The 19650-nt window shown below is 46.4% G+C and overlaps 1 protein-coding gene across 2 annotated transcripts in view; it reads right to left on the reverse strand.

Moving 5' to 3' along the window:
• Positions 1 to 19650, reverse strand: part of LOC123992608 (metabotropic glutamate receptor 3-like) — a 76517-nt gene that overhangs the window by 29723 nt on the left and 27144 nt on the right. Inside the window, exons 2-6 of one of the 2 annotated variants that reach the window (XM_046293887.1) lie at positions 14207 to 14277; positions 9477 to 10028; positions 9109 to 9252; positions 7569 to 7838; positions 6355 to 6991 (exon numbers count right to left, since the gene is read on the reverse strand). In XM_046293887.1, the coding sequence (XP_046149843.1) occupies positions 6355 to 6991; positions 7569 to 7838; positions 9109 to 9252; positions 9477 to 9797 (1372 nt within the window). In that variant the 5' untranslated portion in view covers positions 9798 to 10028; positions 14207 to 14277. The remainder of the gene's footprint in view (positions 1 to 6354; positions 6992 to 7568; positions 7839 to 9108; positions 9253 to 9476; positions 10029 to 14206; positions 14278 to 19650) is intronic. The other variant, XM_046293895.1, reaches the window with a different exon arrangement.

The raw sequence follows: 19650 nt of genomic DNA on the forward strand, positions 1-19650 counted from the left end.
TACTGAGCTGTGAAATTGATGATCACAAGGTAGTCTACAGTACTGACCAGTGAAAGTGATGTAGAGGAGGTAGTCTACAGTACTGACCTGTGAAGCTGATGATCACAAGGTAGTCTACAGTACTGACCAGTGAAACTGATGTTGAGGAGGTAGTCTACAGTACTGACCTGTGAAGCTGCTGATCACAAGATAGCCTACAGTATTGACTGTGAAATAGATGATGACCAGTAGTGAAGTGAAACTGATGTTGAGGAGGTAGTCTACCGTACTGACCTGTGAAATTGATGATCACAAGGTAGTCTACAGTACTGACCAGTGAAACTGATGTAGAGGAGGTAGTCTACAGTACTGCCCTGTGAAACTGATGTAGAGGATGTAGTCTACAGTACTGACCTGTGAAGCTGATGATCACAAGGTAGTCTACAGTACTGACCTGTGAAGCTGATGTTGAGTAGGTAGCCTACAGTACTGACTTCTGAAGCTGATGTTGAGGAGGTAGCCTACAGTACTGACCTCTGAAGCTGATGTTGAGGAGTAGTAGTACTGACCAGTGAAACTGACCAGTAATGACCTGTGAAACTGATGTAGAGGAGGTAGTCTACAGTACTGACCTGTGAAACTGATGTAGAGGAGGTAGGAGGTAGACTACTGTACAGTACTGACCTGTGAAACTGATGTAGAGGAGGTAGTCTACAGTACTGACCTGTGAAACTGATGTAGAGGAGGTAGTCTACAGTACTGACCTGTGAAACTGATGATCACAAGGTAGCCTACAGTACTGACCAGTGAAACTGATGTAGAGGAGGTAGCCTACAGTACTGACCAGTGAAACTGATGTAGAGGAGGTAGTCTACAGTACTGACTGTGAAACTGATGATCACAAGGTAGTCTACAGTACTGACCTGTGAAGGTGATGTTGAGGAGGTAGCCTACAGTACTGACCTGTGAAGGTGATGTTGAGGAGGTAGCCTACAGTACTGACCTGTGAAACTGATGTAGAGGAGGTAGTCTACAGTACTGACCAGTGAAACTGATGTTGAGGAGGTATCTACAGTACTGACTGTGAAGCTGATGATCACTGACCTGACCTGTGAAGCTGATGATCACAAGGTAGTCTACAGTACTGACCAGTGAAACTGATGTTGAGGAGGTAGTCTACAGTACTGACCTGTGAAGCTGCTGATCACAAGATAGCCTACAGTATTGACCTGTGAAATAGATGATCACAAGGTAGCCTACAGTATTGACCAGTGAAACTGATGTTGAGGAGGTAGTCTACCGTACAGTGAAATTGATGACCAAGGTAGTCTGTACTGACCAGTGAAACTGATGTCAGGAGGTAGTCTACAGTAGTGAAACTGATGTAGAGGATGTAGACAGTACTGACCTGTGAAGCTGATGATCACAAGGTAGTCTACAGTACTGACCAGTGAAGCTGATGTTGAGGAGGTAGCCTACAGTACTGACCTCTGAAGCTGATGTTGAGGAGGTAGCCTACAGTACTGACCAGTGAAGCTGATGTTGAGGAGGTAGTCTACAGTACTGACCAGTGAAGCTGATGATCACAAGGTAGTCTACAGCACTGACCAGTGAAGCTGATGATCACAAGGTAGTCTACAGCACTGACCAGTGAAGCTGATGTTGAGGAGGTAGCCTACAGTACTGACCAGTGAAGCTGATGATCACAAGGTAGTCTACAGCACTGACCAGTGAAGCTGATGATCACAAGGTAGTCTACAGCACTGACCAGTGAAGCTGATGTTGAGGAGGTAGCCTACAGTACTGACCTCTGAAGCTGATGTTGAGGAGGTAGTCTACAGTACTGACCAGTGAAGCTGATGATCACAAGGTAGTCTACAGCACTGACCAGTGAAGCTGATGTTGAGGAGGTAGTCTACAGTACTGACCTCTGAAGCTGATGTTGAAGAGGTAGCCTACAGTACTGACCTGTGAAACTGATGTTGAGTAGGTAGCCTACAGTACTGACCTCTGAAGCTGATGTTGAGTAGTTAGCCTACAGTACTGACCTGTGAAACTGATGTTGAGTAGGTAGCCTACAGTACTGACCTCTGAAGCTGATGTTGAGGAGGTAGCCTACAGTACTGACCAGTGAAACTGATGTAGAGGAGGTAGTCTACAGTACTGACCAGTGAAACTGATGTTGAGGAGGTAGTCTACAGTACTGACCTGTGAAACTGATGTAGAGGAGGTAGTCTACAGTACTGACCTGTGAAACTGATGTAGAGGAGGTAGTCTACAGTACTGTCCTGTGAAAGTGATGTAGAGGAGGTAGTCTACAGTACTGACCTGTGAAACTGATGTAGAGGAGGTAGTCTACAGTACTGACCAGTGAAACTGATGTTGAGGAGGTAGTCTACAGTACTGTCCTGTGAAAGTGATGATCACAAGGTAGTCTACAGTACTGACCAGTGAAACTGATGTTGAGGAGGTAGTCTACAGTACTGTCCTGTGAAAGTGATGATCACAAGGTAGTCTACAGTACTGACCTGTGAAACTGATGTAGAGGAGGTAGTCTACAGTACTGACCTGTGAAACTGATGTAGAGGAGGTAGTGTACAGTACTGACCTGTGAAACTGATGTAGAGGAGGTAGTCTACAGTTCTGACCTGTGAAACTGATGATCACAAGGTAGCCTACAGTACTGACCTGTGAAACTGATGATCACAAGGTAGTCTACAGTACTGACCAGTGAAACTGATGTTGAGGAGGTAGTCTACAGTTCTGACCTGTGAAACTGATGATCACAAGGTAGTCTACAGTACTGACCAGTGAAACTGATGTTGAGGAGGTAGTCTACAGTACTGACCTGTGAAAGTGATGTAGAGGAGGTAGTCTACAGTACTGACCTGTGAAACTGATGTAGAGGAGGTAGTGTACAGTACTGACCTGTGAAACTGATGTAGAGGAGGTAGTCTACAGTACTGACCTGTAAAATTGATGATCACAAGGTAGTCTACAGTACTGACCAGTGAAACTGATGTTGAGGAGGTAGTCTACAGTACTGACCTGTGAAACTGATGATCACAATGTAGCCTACAGTACTGACCTGTGAAACTGATGATCACAAGGTAGTCTACAGTACTGAGCTGTGAAATTGATGATCACAAGGTAGTCTACAGTACTGACCTGTGAAATAGACCTGTGAAGCTGATGATGATCACAAGGTAGTCTACAGTACTGACCAGTGAAACTGATGTTGAGGAGGTAGTCTACAGTACTGACCTGTGAAGCTGATCACAAGATAGCCTACAGTATTGACCTGTGAAATAGATGATCACAAGGTAGTACTGACCAGTGAAACTGATGTTGAGGAGGTAGTCTACCGTACTGACCTGTGAAATTGATGATCACAAGGTAGTCTACAGTACTGACCAGTGAAACTGATGTAGAGGAGGTAGTCTACAGTACTGCCCTGTGAAACTGATGTAGAGGATGTAGTCTACAGTACTGACCTGTGAAGCTGATGATCACAAGGTAGTCTACAGTACTGACCTGTGAAGCTGATGTTGAGTAGGTAGCCTACAGTACTGACTTCTGAAGCTGATGTTGAGGAGGTAGCCTACAGTACTGACCTCTGAAGCTGATGTTGAGGAGGTAGCCTACAGTACTGACCAGTGAAACTGATGTAGACGAGGTAGTCTACAGTAATGACCTGTGAAACTGATGTAGAGGAGGTAGTCTACAGTACTGACCTGTGAAACTGATGTAGAGGAGGTAGTCTACAGTACTGTAGACTACTGTACAGTACTGACCTGTGAAACTGATGTAGAGGAGGTAGTCTACAGTACTGACCTGTGAAACTGATGTAGAGGAGGTAGTCTACAGTACTGACCTGTGAAACTGATGATCACAAGGTAGCCTACAGTACTGACCAGTGAAACTGATGTAGAGGAGGTAGCCTACAGTACTGACCAGTGAAACTGATGTAGAGGAGGTAGTCTACAGTACTGACCTGTGAAACTGATGATCACAAGGTAGTCTACAGTACTGACCTGTGAAGGTGATGTTGAGGAGGTAGCCTACAGTACTGACCTGTGAAGGTGATGTTGAGGAGGTAGCCTACAGTACTGACCTGTGAAACTGATGTAGAGGAGGTAGTCTACAGTACTGACCAGTGAAACTGATGTTGAGGAGGTAATCTACAGTACTGACCTGTGAAACTGATGTAGAGGAGGTAGTCTACAGTACTGACCTGTGAAGCTGATGATCACAAGGTAGTCTACAGTACTGACCAGTGAAACTGATGTTGAGGAGGTAGTCTACAGTACTGACCTGTGAAGCTGCTGATCACAAGATAGCCTACAGTATTGACCTGTGAAATAGATGATCACAAGGTAGCCTACAGTATTGACCAGTGAAACTGATGTTGAGGAGGTAGTCTACCGTACTGACCTGTGAAATTGATGATCACAAGGTAGTCTACAGTACTGACCAGTGAAACTGATGTAGAGGAGGTAGTCTACAGTACTGCCCTGTGAAACTGATGTAGAGGATGTAGTCTACAGTACTGACCTGTGAAGCTGATGATCACAAGGTAGTCTACAGTACTGACCTGTGAAGCTGATGTTGAGTAGGTAGCCTACAGTACTGACTTCTGAAGCTGATGTTGAGGAGGTAGCCTACAGTACTGACCTCTGAAGCTGATGTTGAGGAGGTAGCCTACAGTACTGACCAGTGAAACTGATGTAGACGAGGTAGTCTACAGTAATGACCTGTGAAACTGATGTAGAGGAGGTAGTCTACAGTACTGACCTGTGAAACTGATGTAGAGGAGGTAGTCTACAGTACTGTAGACTACTGTACAGTACTGACCTGTGAAACTGATGTAGAGGAGGTAGTCTACAGTACTGACCTGTGAAACTGATGTAGAGGAGGTAGTCTACAGTACTGACCTGTGAAACTGATGATCACAAGGTAGCCTACAGTACTGACCAGTGAAACTGATGTAGAGGAGGTAGCCTACAGTACTGACCAGTGAAACTGATGTAGAGGAGGTAGTCTACAGTACTGACCTGTGAAACTGATGATCACAAGGTAGTCTACAGTACTGACCTGTGAAGGTGATGTTGAGGAGGTAGCCTACAGTACTGACCTGTGAAGGTGATGTTGAGGAGGTAGCCTACAGTACTGACCTGTGAAACTGATGTAGAGGAGGTAGTCTACAGTACTGACCAGTGAAACTGATGTTGAGGAGGTAATCTACAGTACTGACCTGTGAAGCTGATGATCACAAGGTAGTCTACAGTACTGACCTGTGAAGGTGATGTTGAGGAGGTAGCCTACAGTACTGACCTGTGAAACTGTGAAAGCTGATGATCACAAGGTAGTCTACAGTACTGACCAGTGAAACTGATGTTACTAGACAGTACTGACCTGTGAAGCTGCTGATCACAAGATAGCCTACAGTATTGACCTGTGAAATAGATGATCACAAGGTAGCCTACAGTATTGACCTGTGAAATTGATGATCACAATGTAGCCTACAGTACTGAGCTGTGAAACTGATGATCACAAGGTAGCCTACAGTATTGACCTGTGAAATTGATGATCACAATGTAGCCTACAGTACTGAGCTGTGAAACTGATGATCACAAGGTAGCCTACAGTACTGACCTTTGAAGCTGATGTTCAGTAGGTAGTCTACAGTACTGACCTGTGAAGCTGATGTTGAGGATGTAGTCTACAGTACTGACCTGTGAAGCTGATGTTGAGGAGGTAGTCTACAGTACTGACCTGTGAAGCTGATCTTGAGGAGGTAGTCTACAGTACTGACCTGTGAAGCTGATGTTGAGGAGGTAGTCTACAGTACTGACCTGTGAAGCTGATGTTGAGTAGGTAGCCTACAGTACTGACCTGTGAAGCTGATGTTGAGGAGGTAGTCTACAGTACTGACCTGTGAAGCTGATGTTGAGGAGGTAGCCTACAGTACTGACCTCTGAAGCTGATGTTGAGGAGGTAGCCTACAGTACTGACCTCTGAAGCTGATCTTTAGGAGCTAGCCTACAGTACTGACCTGTGAAGCTGATGTCGAGGAGGTAGCCTACAGTACTGACCTCTGAAGCTGATCTTGAGGAGGTAGCCTACAGTACTGACCTGTGAAGCTGATGTTGAGAAGGTAGCCTAAAGTACTGACCTGTGAAGCTGATGTTGAGGAGGTAGCCTACAGTACTGACCTCTGAAGCTGATCTTTAGGAGCTAGCCTACAGTACTGACCTGTGAAGCTGATGTCGAGGAGGTAGCCTACAGTACTGACCTCTGAAGCTGATCTTGAGGAGGTAGCCTACAGTACTGACCTGTGAAGCTGATGTTGAGAAGGTAGCCTACAGTACTGACCTGTGAAGCTGATGTTGAGAAGGTAGTCTCTGTAGAGCTTGCGTCCATCCAGAGCCTTCATGCTGTCACAGAGCTTGCTGGTGTTGGAACACAGTGTTCTCTGCATCTTATCGAGGGCGTGGGCCACAGCGTATACCGCATTCACCACAAACATGATCTTGGACTCCGGCTCAAAGTTACTATCATCCACCAACACACCCTTCTCACAGGGAGGGAGAGAGAGAGACACAGATCCTCCTGACCCTACTGCTCCTGCCCCAGCTCCTACTCCTCCACTCCCTCCTCCAAGCGAGCACTGGAACTTCTGCTCCCAGAATTCTCGGTACCAGGGGTTGCGGTGGTTGTTGATTGGATCCAGAGACAGGAAGTATCGGTTGAACGCCGGCACAGGATTGGCTGCCAGCTCCAGGGTGATGGCCCCGTTGGCTGTGGCCTCATTGCCCTTGACAATGCTCTCCTGTGCCCCCCAGCCGTCACTGGCCACCCAGATGAAGGTGGTGTTGAGTCGTGCGGCGGCAGAGAGGAGTTCCCGAGCGTCATCGCTGCGCAGGAAGAGGACAGCCACGCGGGCGTTGGGCTTCTGGAGGAGCTGCCTGATCACTGCCTCATAGGACTTCTTAGCGTTAGAGCGGCCCACCTGGACATGAGAAGGAACATCCTTCAGTTATTTACACTGGACACAGAGGGAGTAAACACACATCTGAAAGAGGTCTACTACAGATGTAGGATCTTTATTTGATCACCCTGTTGCAGGAGAACTATCCTCCACTGCAGGAAACGTTAAACCTGTATTGCAGTTTGTAATTTCCACTTTGAAATGTAAGACTTGATTTTCCCTTACGAAAAATGTATCAACCCCTACAAAATTGTCCATTAATTATAATAATTTACATTTCCTGTTGCTGCAGGATCATTTTCCTGCTGTAGCAAACTGTCTCAAAATAAGACCTGCATCTGTACATAGAATAGCAGGCTAAAATACATAGTAGCACGCTGTAGGGTTAACCCTAAACCCATCTCCTTCTCCTGTTGTTTCTGTCTGATCAACCTCTCATCTCTTCTATGCTTGCTCTTCTATATTCTAACATAGGTCTGCGCCTATCTCCTTCACTGTCAATCTCCCTATATAATCTCCTGATAACCTTATCTCCTTCACTGTCAATCTCCCTATATTATCTCCCGATAACCTTATTTCCACTTCTATCTCTCCCTACCTTCTCAGAGGTAGCGATGCAGATGTTCCTCATACGTGCTTCCTGTTCAAAGGCCTCAATGCCCGTCTCTCCGTAGTCTCCCTCTGATGCCACCGTGGACACGTAGGTCCAGTTGAACAGCCGCAGGATCTCTGCCATGGCCTTGGCCTGGTAGAAGTCAGGGGGCACCGTGCGGGCAAAGTAGTCATAGCGTGTCTTGTCACTGAGCTTGGCGCTAGTGGAGGCATAGCTGATCTGAGGGATCTGAAAGAGGCGCAGCAGGTTGGCCACCTGGGAGTTGGAGGCAAACAGACATGAGAAACAGACACACACAGATGCAAATCCACACACACAGTTGTGCAAGTTTATACACAGTCAATAAACTGCGGACTCATCCATTAGTGATGGACATAAGGGGTCTAGGCTCTATATGATATTCACTTTTTTTCTGGTAACGTTCTCCTGATTAAGATTTTACACACACACACACGCACGCACGCACGCACGCACGCACGCACGCACGCACGCACGCACACACACACACACACACACACACACACACACACACACACACACACACACACACACACACACACACACGCACGCACGCACGCACACACACACACACACACACACACACACACACACACACACACACACACACACACACACACACACACACACACACACACACACTGACTGCCCTGTGGGCACACAGGCCAAACAACAACAGAGACTGTCAACACAGAGAAAACAAAGAGTAATTGTATGTGGTGAAAAACAAGTGATGAGGGATAACAATGCGTATCAGAGAGAGGAGGAGAGTGGACTGAGGTCAGAATACACTGGGCTCTCCCCTCGGAGTGAGGGAGTGACAGCTTTTAATACAAAGAGAGAGGTGGATAGGAAGAGAAAGAGAGAGAGATTGACTAAAAAAAGAGAGACTGAGAAAAACAGAGACAGAATTGTAGAGATGAGGGATTTGGGTCTGATAGAGTAGAGGAGCACTGTGGAGAGCAGAGGGAAGGGGAGGAGAGGGAGAGAGGGAGGGGGTAGAGGAAAGGAGAGGGAGGAGAGGAGAGGGGGTAGAGGAGAGGAGAGTGGGGGAAGGGAGGAGAGTGGGGGAGGGTAGAATAGGAGGGGGGGGAGTGGGGGAGGGGAGAAGAGGGGGAGGGGGAGGATGCTTTGTGCAGTCACAGAGGAAGAGGAGGAGATGTTATGCTAAATTATGCAAATCACCTTAGTCTGTCACAATACCATACCACTGGAGCTGTGTGAATGTATTTGTGCGTGCGTGCGTGCGTGTGTGTGTGTGTGTGTGTGTGTGTGTGTGTGTGTGTGTGTGTGTGTGTGTGTGTGTGTGGGTGTGTGTGTGTGTGTGTGTGTGTGTGTGTGTGTGTGTGTGTGCGTGTGTGTGTGTGTGTGTGTGTGTGTGTGTGTGTGTGTGTGTGTGTGTGTGTGTGTGTGTGTGTGTGTGTGTGTGTGTGTGTGTGTGTGTGTGTGTGTGTGTGTGTGTGTGTGTGTGTGTGTGTGTGTGTGTGTGTGTGTGTGTGTGTGTTACCTGTATAGACACACTGCTATAGGATCCTCCTATAACTCCAGCGATGGCCAGGGGAATGTCTTCCTGTAGAGCGTAGGATCCATCAGGACAGATAAACTCTGTATCGTCCACCTTGGTCAGAGATGCACGCACAAACTCCAGCGCCTGGGAAGCACACACACACATACTCAATAAACACTTATTTAAAGACTATAAATGTAATATTGACAGTGTTTTCTATGAGCTACAATTAGGCTTACCTTGATATTTATTTAAAGGGCAAGCTTATTATGCCATTTGTATAATTTTTCTACAGCAAAAGCTTAAAAAGCAGGAAGAAATCAAATGTGTGTGTGCTTATGTGTGTATGTGTGTGAGTGCTCACCAACCTGTTCCAGTGCGTATGTATCTCTAGAACAGGTGTCCAGTATGTGAACTCCCAGACTGACTCCAGGCAGTAGAGTAGGATCAGAGTTGATCCTGTCTATAGCAAACAGCATGGCCTCCAACCTCTGGATCCCTCTGTCCTCGTTCACCCTCCCACACTCCTCTATCCCTCCCCCCTTCTCATGGACTGGGAACAGCCCCCCCAAGACCAGGTCTCCCTCGATCCGGATCTCTCGACGGGGATGAGGGGGGTCCACCCCCAGAGACACTAGCACACACTGACACAACACAGCTAGGAGGACTGTAGAGATGCGGGATAACATAGTGGAGTGGAGTGGAGTGGAGAGGAGAGGAGTAAGGTTAAGGGTTTGGAGTGAGGGGTTAGAGGTCAAGAGTATGGGTCAGGGGTGAGGGTTCAAAGGTAAAGGGGTGAAAAGTCAAGGTGAAGTAGTGCGGTCACAGTAGCTGCTGGTCTGTTTGTGGTCCATCGAATGGTCAAGGAGAGTTCAACTGGACCACACATGAAGGAGCACACGGTCTAGACATCAGACCTTCTAGAGGAGAGGAGAGGAGAGAGAAAGAGGAGGGGAGGGGGTGCAGAACAACAAGAGATAAGGCTAAACAACTCATCTCAAAGCAGCTCTATGTATCTACTGTACAAGTGACAAACTCCATGTTTTGTGCTGACATCAAATATGTTAGAGTTATGTTCGAGTTTTCTGAGAGTTATGGGAGACTTTTGGGGTATTGTTAACAAGAGCTGACAGTAATGTCTACTTCACAGCCAGTCAGACCATGACTAAAAGGATAGGAGACGGTTTGGAGAATGCCTCTCTCTCTCTCTCTCTCTCTCTCTCTCTCTCTCTCTCTCTCTCTCTCTCTCTCTCTCTCTCTCGCTCTCTCGCTCTCTCATCCTCTTTCTGTCTCCCCCCTCTCTCAGCTTCTTTCCCAAATCTCTCTCTACTGCAGCAAACTCTATTACTCTTCTCCATGCGCAATGCTGTGTGTGCCTGCGTGTGCGGCATGTGTGTAGGTGTATGTGTGTAGGTGTATGTGTTTAGGTGTATGTGTGTAGGTGTAGGTGTGTAGGTGCATGTGTTCAGGTGTATGTGTGTATGTGTATACAGTATGTGTAGGTGTATTTGTGTAGGTGTATCTGCATAGGTGTTTGTGCCTGTGGCTGTTTTAGGATAAGTCTTTTCAGATAGCTGATATAGAAGCCCAGGGTTCAGATGCCACTGCTCTGGAACTCTTCCTGAATCTGAACTCTGTTTCAATGATTCCTCACTCGCCCATGCCTTACACTCTGACTGTTTGTGTGTGCTCCCACATACCTGCCAACACTGACGCAGACACAGCACATTTTCTTGTGAGACTGTCTGTGTGAGTACCCAAACTGATGCTAAGTCCTCAACTAAAGCTCCCTTTCTGTTTCCCTAAGCCCAGAACATGCCTATCTACCCAGCAGAACTAAAACCACTGTCTCTTCACAACCAACAATCTAATTCTATTCCACTGAACCCCCTGAAATAATGCCTTACAACACATACGTTCCAACAACACAACAGAGAGAGAGAGAGAGGGATAGAGATAGGGAGAGAGGTTCACTATATATGATCTGAGTGCTTTCTTCTGTCCTATCAGTGTGTGTGTGTGTGTGTGTGTGTGTGTGTGTGTGTGTGTGTGTGTGTGTGTGTGTGTGTGTGTGTGTGTGTGTGTGTGTGTGTGTGTGTGTGTGTGTGTGTGTGTGTGTGTGTGTGTGTGTGTGTGTGTGTGTGTGTGTGTGTTGTCATGACGTTGGCCTGAGAGGGAGGTTTATGACCACCATAAATACCTTTCCCCCCCTTTTCTCTCTCTACTCTATCTACTCGATGTGGCTATTGAAAATCACTTTGTTAACATTGAGAGAGCGGCTGGTGACATCAAATGATGGGAAATGGAACCATATGTCGGTAATCCAACCAGTTGAAAATATGCTTTGGAACTTAATCAGTTCAGTTCAGTTGACGTCTGAGACATGATTACTGATGATAGGATGACATAAACTGCATCTTGAAAGGTCTACACATTATAGTTATCAGATTCACATAGAAGTGTAGTGCAATTTAAATGTTTAAATATGAAACTATTTGTGAAATATTAAATGTGTTTTAGCTTCTTAATGAGAGAACGGTTTGTCATAGAGTAAAGTCTGCCAACTCAGGGCCCCGCCCATGTGAACAGACAGTGGTTGTAAACTCTGCCAACTCAGGGGCCCAGCCCATGTGAACAGACAGTGGTTGTAAACTATGAGACACGGCCCTCTCTCCCAATCCTATATAAGCCCCTTGACGAAAATGTAACTTCCTGTTCCAAGGACGTGTGGACTGGCAGTCCCCACGTTGAAAGGACAAAAACCACCTACAGAACTAAGCCAACCTCAGCAAGAACCTGACGAAATTAGCATTGAATTTCAATGTGAAGGTGACGACCTACACGCCAGAAGGATGAATTTCAACTTCACCAGCCAGAATATAGCATGAGCTTAAAGCATGGCAAGTTGGTATGAACTTTGAACTCTTATTCACTAAAGAAGTGATACCTCCTAGCCGTTGCATTAGCGTAGCAACTGTAAACGTGGGCTAGGAAAGGATGGAGGACGTATCCAGTCTGACACACACAACGATACTACAACGTATCAAGTTTACCACCCTTTACCACCCACCCATTCTTCAGAGGACCAGAGATCCATGCTGGACCACCCGGTCTCCCATCTACGAACAATCTACCGAAGTGCAGTTCAGAGTAAATATGTATTGCATTCTCCTTTTTCAAATGGGTGGTAATTTAGAATGCGTATTTACGATAGCATAGCTGCCTACGGCCCGATAGAGACATAGTTTCTCCCTTTGTTCCTCAGTCTTCCCGCTCTTTCATTCAAACCCAACCCCCTTTCCTTTGTGTAACCAGGCGTCATGTCGGCTCTGTCCACCAGGGAAGTTTTCTTTATGACATCATTTGTAATCCATGTATGATCCATTCTGTGTAGATGTAATTCTGTGTGATTATTTAGGTATTTAGTAAATAAATAATGAAACCAAATTTTGTATTGCTGATTCAACTTGTTAGCCATGGTTTGTCAAGTATTTACAACGTTCAGATGAAACTAAACAAGGTGATGATTAAATATTGACTGCTATTGATGTAAAAGACTACTAGGTCTTTAAGAGTTTATTTGGAAGATAACAGCTCTATAAACATTATTTTGTGGTGCGGCCGACTTTCTAGTTAATTATTTACCTGATTAGCTTAATCAGGTAGTATTAATTACAGAGAAATGATTTTATAGAATAGCATGTCATATCACTTAATCCGGTATAGCCAAAGACACAACAGTATGTATGTGTGTCAGCATGTAGGCGGATGAAAGATTCTCTGAGATGCAGTCAGCTCTGAGCTCAGACACTCCAATAGGCTGTTCCTGTGTATACACTCTAGTCTGTTACTAACTCTGCTATGTTTAACACAATGTACTCCTTCTATAGTATACTGTAGGTAGTCCCAAACAGTAGGTTCATTACTGTAGGTTGTCTCATCAACGGGGTTATTCTGCAGCTAATTAGGAGTTTATCCCCCACTAGGTTCTGTACTTATGAAAGATTCAAGCGATCTTTTCCAAGATGACCTCACGCGTGTGTGTGATTCAAGAGCAGTGAAAATAAACATGATTATTCTCGCAGGGGCGAAAATGTGCCCTGAGTTAACTTTACGATCAGTCTCCCACCCAACCCCCCTATAGACTGTTACCTCTTATAAACTTCCCACTCTACAGAAGAGAAACCTTATCTAATTAACATGAACATACTGTCCTGAGAGAGAACTCACCACCCCTTCTCTTCTTTCTCTCTCTCTCTCTCTCTCTCTCTCTCTCTCTCTCTCTCTCTCTCTCTCTCTCTCTCTCTCTCTCTCTCTCTCTCTCTCTCTCTCTCTCTCTCTCTCTCTCTCTCTCTCTCTCTCTCTCTCTCTCTCTCTCTCTCTCTCTCTCTCTCTCTCTCTCTCTCTCTCCCTATTTCCCCTCCCTCTCCCCCTCTTTCCCCCTCTCTCTCCTTTTCTCCCCCTCTCTCTCTCTTTATCTCTCTCTTTATGTCACAGCCCTGCACCACAACTTGGTTGACCAGCGTTTTGATGAGCACCATGTTTTCTTTTGTCTCCTCTATCACTCCTCTCCTACCTCCTCTTTTCCTTTCCTACTCTGCTGCCTCTTTCCTTTCTTCTCTCTCTTCTATCTCTTCTTTTCCATCTGCTGTCCAGTGTGACTCTCAGTCTCTGGAGAGAAAGACCACATAGAGAACAGATATAGCCCATTGTGGTCTTTTTCGTGTACGTATGTGTTTTGGGTGCAGATAGCGTTGGAGACTAGCAGCCGTTCACCCAGGGCCTTTCTTTAACAGCATGCTGTCATCTAATTGGCAGCTCATAAAATTCATGTTCAACTGATGAGTCAAATAATAATATCTTAAAACATTCCTATACTACACGCACATACAAAAATACACACATCACACGCATACACACATTACGCACATACACACATCACACACACCGCATTCTTACACTAGCCAGCTCTTGGTTGGCTTATGATGACATGTATCTGATAAATAATGTCGTGCTGTAATGTGTTCCATTGAGAATGTAGGTTATGGTGTCTGAAAACCACACCATAACATTCCCCCTAAATCGTGCAATGTCTTACCTGACAAGAACCAGACAAGAGAAAGAGCTTCTGGGTCATGGTACATACAGTAGCTACATCACCAGAGACACCTAGAGAGAGGTAGAGATAGAGAATGGGTCAGCAAACAAACAACGTTTAGGGACACGCACATGCCGACGCCCACGCCCACACCATCCAGTTAGTCTTGGTTACGTGGTTCACAAATTGGACATGGAGAAAAAGAGGGAAGAGACAAAAGGAAAATGAATGAACGGTAGAGACGGAGAGTAGCAGATCTCTACCCTGATGTAGCCTGTTAGCGTGTGACCGAGAGACCAATCATGACCTGAACTTACAGCCTAAAGGTCACCTGCTACATTATCTTTCACTGTCCTCCCCTTTCTCTATCTCTACGCTCTTTCTTTCTCCTCCTGCTCACCCTCTCTCTCCTATCTATTCCCTCTAACCTTTCCTCCTTAAGCTGTGACTATGTTACACACACAAGACAATAGATATTCCTGCTCACATTTGACAAGAATTCTTGGTCCTTCTGTAGCTCAGTTGGTAGAGCATGGTGCTTGTAACGCCAGGGTAGTGGGTTCGATTCCCGGGACCACCCATACGTAGAATGTATGCACACATGACTGTAAGTCGCTTTGGATAAAAGCGTCTGCTAAATGGCATATATTATTATTATATTATGCTCACACCTACAGTACTTGCAATGTGTAAAACACTTAAGCTCAGCACAGCGCAGGGGACACCAAGAGACACGAGCGCAACAAAAATGTTTTTTTTTGTTTATAATCAGCTTCACACTGCACTTGCACAGAACCGAACAAAATGTGGAACCAGTTTTTCTCTCTCATCCCTCTCCAACAGGCAGGGTTGTTGATAATGACACGCACCCTGCAGAGAGAGGACATGCAGGATCGATGGACCACAGTAATCACCCCTCTACACTGTGTGTGTGTTTATCTGTATCTCTTGTCTGTCCAAAAGCTCCACCATTGGTGTGAGAGAGCTACAGACCTCTCATTACAGGGTCACACACGAGCAGACCTTTTTCTGTTTCCCTTACTTTCTGTGTGGATCTCTCTATACTTGACTCTGTCTCTCTCTTTCTCCCTCCATCTCTCTATGAAGCATATACATAAACGGTGCACACCATGCAGGATTTTCCACAGAACCATTAAGATGCCGTGCCTGCTTGTGTGCGCGTGTGTATGTGTGCGTGGGTAAGCATGTGTGTAAGTTTGGTTTTCCAGAAACACTCCTCACACTCCTACCTATGTGTTGGGTAAGATGGACAGTTCATTTGTTATTTACAGAGTGTGTTTTAGGGTAGAAATAATGGTTGTTCCGTAAATAGAGAGGTACAACTAAACACACACCAGCACCCTCCACACAGGCCTAAGATGATTCAACAAAACCCTGGTCTAAAGACTACTAAAAGTCCTAGGAGTATATTATGTATATACTCCTAGTATATATACAGCGTACAGAGGCCCATTATCAGCAACCATCACTCCTGTGTTCCAATGGCAAGTTGTGTTAGCTAATCTAAGTTTATCATTTCTAATTGATCATTAGAAAACCCTTTTGAAATTATGTTAGCACAGCTGAAAACTGTTGTCCTAATTAAAGAAGCAATAAAACTGGCCTTCTTTAGACTAGTTGAGTATCTGGAGCATCAGCATTTGTAGGTTCAATTACAGGCTCAAAATGGCCAGAAACAAAGTATTTTCTTCTGAAACTCGTCAGTCTATTCTTGTTCTGAGAAATGATTGCCAAGAAACTAAAGATCTGGTACAACTCTGTATACTACTCCCTTAACAGAACAGTGCAAACTGCTTTTCTTTCAAAAAGGACATTTCTAAGTGACTCCAAACTATTGAGTTACACCCCCTCTTTGCACTCAAAACAGCTTAAATTTGTTGTGGCATGTACTCTACAAGATGTCAAAGGCGTTCCACAGAGATGTGGGCCCATGTTGACTCCAATGCTTCCCACGGTTGTGTCAAGTTGGCTGGACGTTCTTTGGGTGGTGGACCATTCTTGATACACACAGGAAACTGTTGAGCGTAAAACAACCAGCAGCGTTGCAGTTCTTGACACACTCAAATGGGCGCACCTGGCACCTACTGCCAGACCCTGTTCAAAGGCACTTACATATTTTGTCTTGCGCATTCACTCTCTGATGGCACACGTACACAATCTATGCCTCAATTGTCTCAATGCTTAAAAATCCATCTTTAATCTGTCTCCTCCCCATAAACTACAATACGGGATCATACTTTTCACCTGGATTCACCTGGTTAGTCTAGCTCATAGAAAAAGCAGGAGTTACTAATTTGTTGTACATTCCAGACCATCCTGTCCTGTTCTGTCCCTAACAGCTCTATTCAGCATCGAGATAAGTGCACTGATCTCAGTCATTCAGGTAAATCATTCATCGATGTCAATGGGAGACTTGGGAGGAGGAATGGGAGGAAATGTGGGTTAAGTGCATGGATCTCAAGTCAGAATACCATCCTAACCATGTTGCAATTGCAAAAATCTGCCAGAAATGTAGTAGTGTATCAAATAAAACGTTATTTGTCACATACACGTGTTTAGCAGATATTATTGCATGTGTAGCTCCAACAGTGCAGTACTATCTAACAAATAATAGCTAACAATTTCACAACATATACCCAATACACAAAAATGTAAGTAAAGGAATGGAATTAAGAATATATACATTTATGGACAAGCAATGTCAGAGCGGAATGGAGTTAAAGTTACTAGCCTTCCATTTATTAAAGTGGCCAGTGATTTCAAGTCCATGTATATAGACAGCAGCCTCTAATGTGCTAGTGATGGCTATTTAACAGTCTGATGGCCTTTTTCAGTCTCTCTGTCCCAGCTTTGATGCACAAGTACTGACCACGCCTTCTGGATGATAGTGGGGTGAACAGGGAGTGGCTCGGGTGGTTGTTGTCCTTAATGATCTGTTTGGCCTTCCTGTGACATCGGCTGCTCTAGGCGTCCTGTAGGGCAGGTAATTTGGTGATGAATTGTGCAGACCGCACCACCCTCTGGAGAGCCCTGCAGTTGCACGCAGTGCAATTGCCGTACCAGCCCGACAGGATGCTCTCAATTGAGCATCTGTAAAAGTTTGTGAGGATATTAGGTGCCAAGCAAAATTTCTTCAGCCTCCTGAGGTTGAAGAGGCGCTGCTGCACCATCTTCACCACACTATCTGTGTGGACCATTTCAGTTTGTCAGTGATGTGTACGCCGAGGAACTTGAAGCCTTCCTCCTTCTCCAGTGCGGTCCCGTCAATGTGGATAGGGGGGGTGCTCCCTCTGCGGCAAAGATCATTGTGTTGTTTCGGATCATGTCCAGGTGTGTCTGTTAAAATACATTTAACATTTACATTTAAGTCATTTAGCAGACGCTCTTATCCAGAGCGACTTACAAATTGGTGCATTCACCTTATGACATCCAGTGGGACAGTCACTTAACAATAGTGCATCTAAAACTTAGGGGGGGTGGGGTGAGAGGGATTACTTAACCTATCCTAGGTATTCCTTAAAGAGGTGGGGTTTCAGGTGTCTCCGGAAGGTGGTGATTGACTCCGCTGTCCTGGCGTCGTGAGGGAGTTTGTTCCACCATTGGGGGCCAGGGCAGCGAACAGTTTTGACTGGGCTGAGCGGGAGCTGTACTTCCTCAGTGGTAGGGAGGCGAGCAGGCCAGAGGTGGATGAACGCAGTGCCCTTGTTTGGGTGTAGGGCCTGATCAGAGCCTGGAGGTACTGAGGTGCCGTTCCCCTCACAGCTCCGTAGGCAAGCACCATGGTCTTGTAGCGGATGCGAGCTTCAACTGGAAGCCAGTGGAGAGAACGGAGGAGCGGGGTGACGTGAGAGAACTTGGGAAGGTTGAACACCAGACGGGCTGCGGCGTTCTGGATGAGTTGAAGGGGTTTAATGGCACAGGCAGGGAGCCCAGCCAACAGCGAGTTGCAGTAATCCAGACGGGAGATGACAAGTGCCTGGATTAGGACCTGCGCCGCTTCCTGTGTGAGGCAGGGTCGTACTCTGCGGATGTTGTAGAGCATGAACCTACAGGAACGGGCCACCGCCTTGATGTTAGTTGAGAACGACAGGGTGTTGTCCAGGATCACGCCAAGGTTCTTGGCGCTCTGGGAGGAGGACACAATGGAGTTGTCAACCGTGATGGCGAGATCATGGAACGGGCAGTCCTTCCCGGGAGGAAGAGCAGCTCCGTCTTGCCGAGGTTCAGCTTGAGGTGGTGATCCGTCATCCACACTGATATGTCTGCCAGACATGCAGAGATGCGATTCGCCACCTGGTCATCAGAAGGGGAAAGGAGAAGATTAATTGTGTGTCGTCTGCATAGCAATGATAAGAGAGACCATGTGAGGTTATGACAGAGCCAAGTGACTTGGTGTATAGCGAGAATAGGAGAGGGCCAAGAACAGAGCCCTGGGGGACACCAGTGGTGAGAGCGCGTGGTGAGGAGACAGATTCTCGCCATGCCACCTGGTAGGAGCGACCTGTCAGGTAGGACGCAATCCAAGCGTGGGCCGCGCCGGAGATGCCCAACTCGGAGAGGGTGGAGAGGAGGATCTGATGGTTCACGGTATCGAAGGCAGCCGATAGATCTAGAAGGATGAGAGCAGAGGAGAGAGAGTTAGCTTTAGCAGTGCGGAGCGCCTCCGTGACACAGAGGAGAGCAGTCTCAGTTGAATGACTAGTCTTGAAACCTGACTGATTTGGATCAAGAAGGTCATTCAGAGAGAGATAGCGGGAGAGCTGGCCAAGGACGGCACGTTCAAGAGTTTTGGAGAGAAAAGAAAGAAGGGATACTGGTCTGTAATTGTTGACATCGGAGGGATCGAGTGTAGGTTTTTTCAGAAGGGGTGCAACTCTCGCTCTCTTGAAGATGGAAGGGACGTAGCCAACGGTCAGGGATGAGTTGATGAGCGAGGTGAGGTAAGGGAGAAGGTCTCCGGAAATGGTCTGGAGAAGAGAGGAGGGGATAGGGTCAAGCGGGCAGGTTGTTGGGCGGCCGGCCGTCACAAGACGCGAGATTTCATCTGGAGAGAGGGGAGAAAGAGGTCAGAGCACAGGGTAGGGCAGTGTGAGCAGAACCAGCAGTGTCGTTTGACTTAGCAAACGAGGATCGGATGTCGTCGACCTTCTTTTCAAAATGGTTGACGAAGTCATCTGCAGAGAGGGGGAGGGGGAGGGGCGGAGGATTCAGGAGGGAGGAGAAGGTGGCAAAGAGCTTCCTAGGGTTAGAGGCAGATGCTTGGAATTTAGCGTGGTAGAAAGTGGCTTTAGCAGCAGAGACAGAGGAGGAAAATGTAGAGAGGAGGGAGTGAAAGGATGCCAGGTCCGCAGGGAGGCGAGTTTTCCTCCATTTCCGCTCGGCTGCCCGGAGCCCTGTTCTGTGAGCTCGCAATGAGTCATCGA

The sequence above is a fragment of the Oncorhynchus gorbuscha genome, linkage group LG02 (assembly GCF_021184085.1).
Source record: "Oncorhynchus gorbuscha isolate QuinsamMale2020 ecotype Even-year linkage group LG02, OgorEven_v1.0, whole genome shotgun sequence".
Classification (NCBI taxonomy): domain Eukaryota; kingdom Metazoa; phylum Chordata; class Actinopteri; order Salmoniformes; family Salmonidae; genus Oncorhynchus; species Oncorhynchus gorbuscha.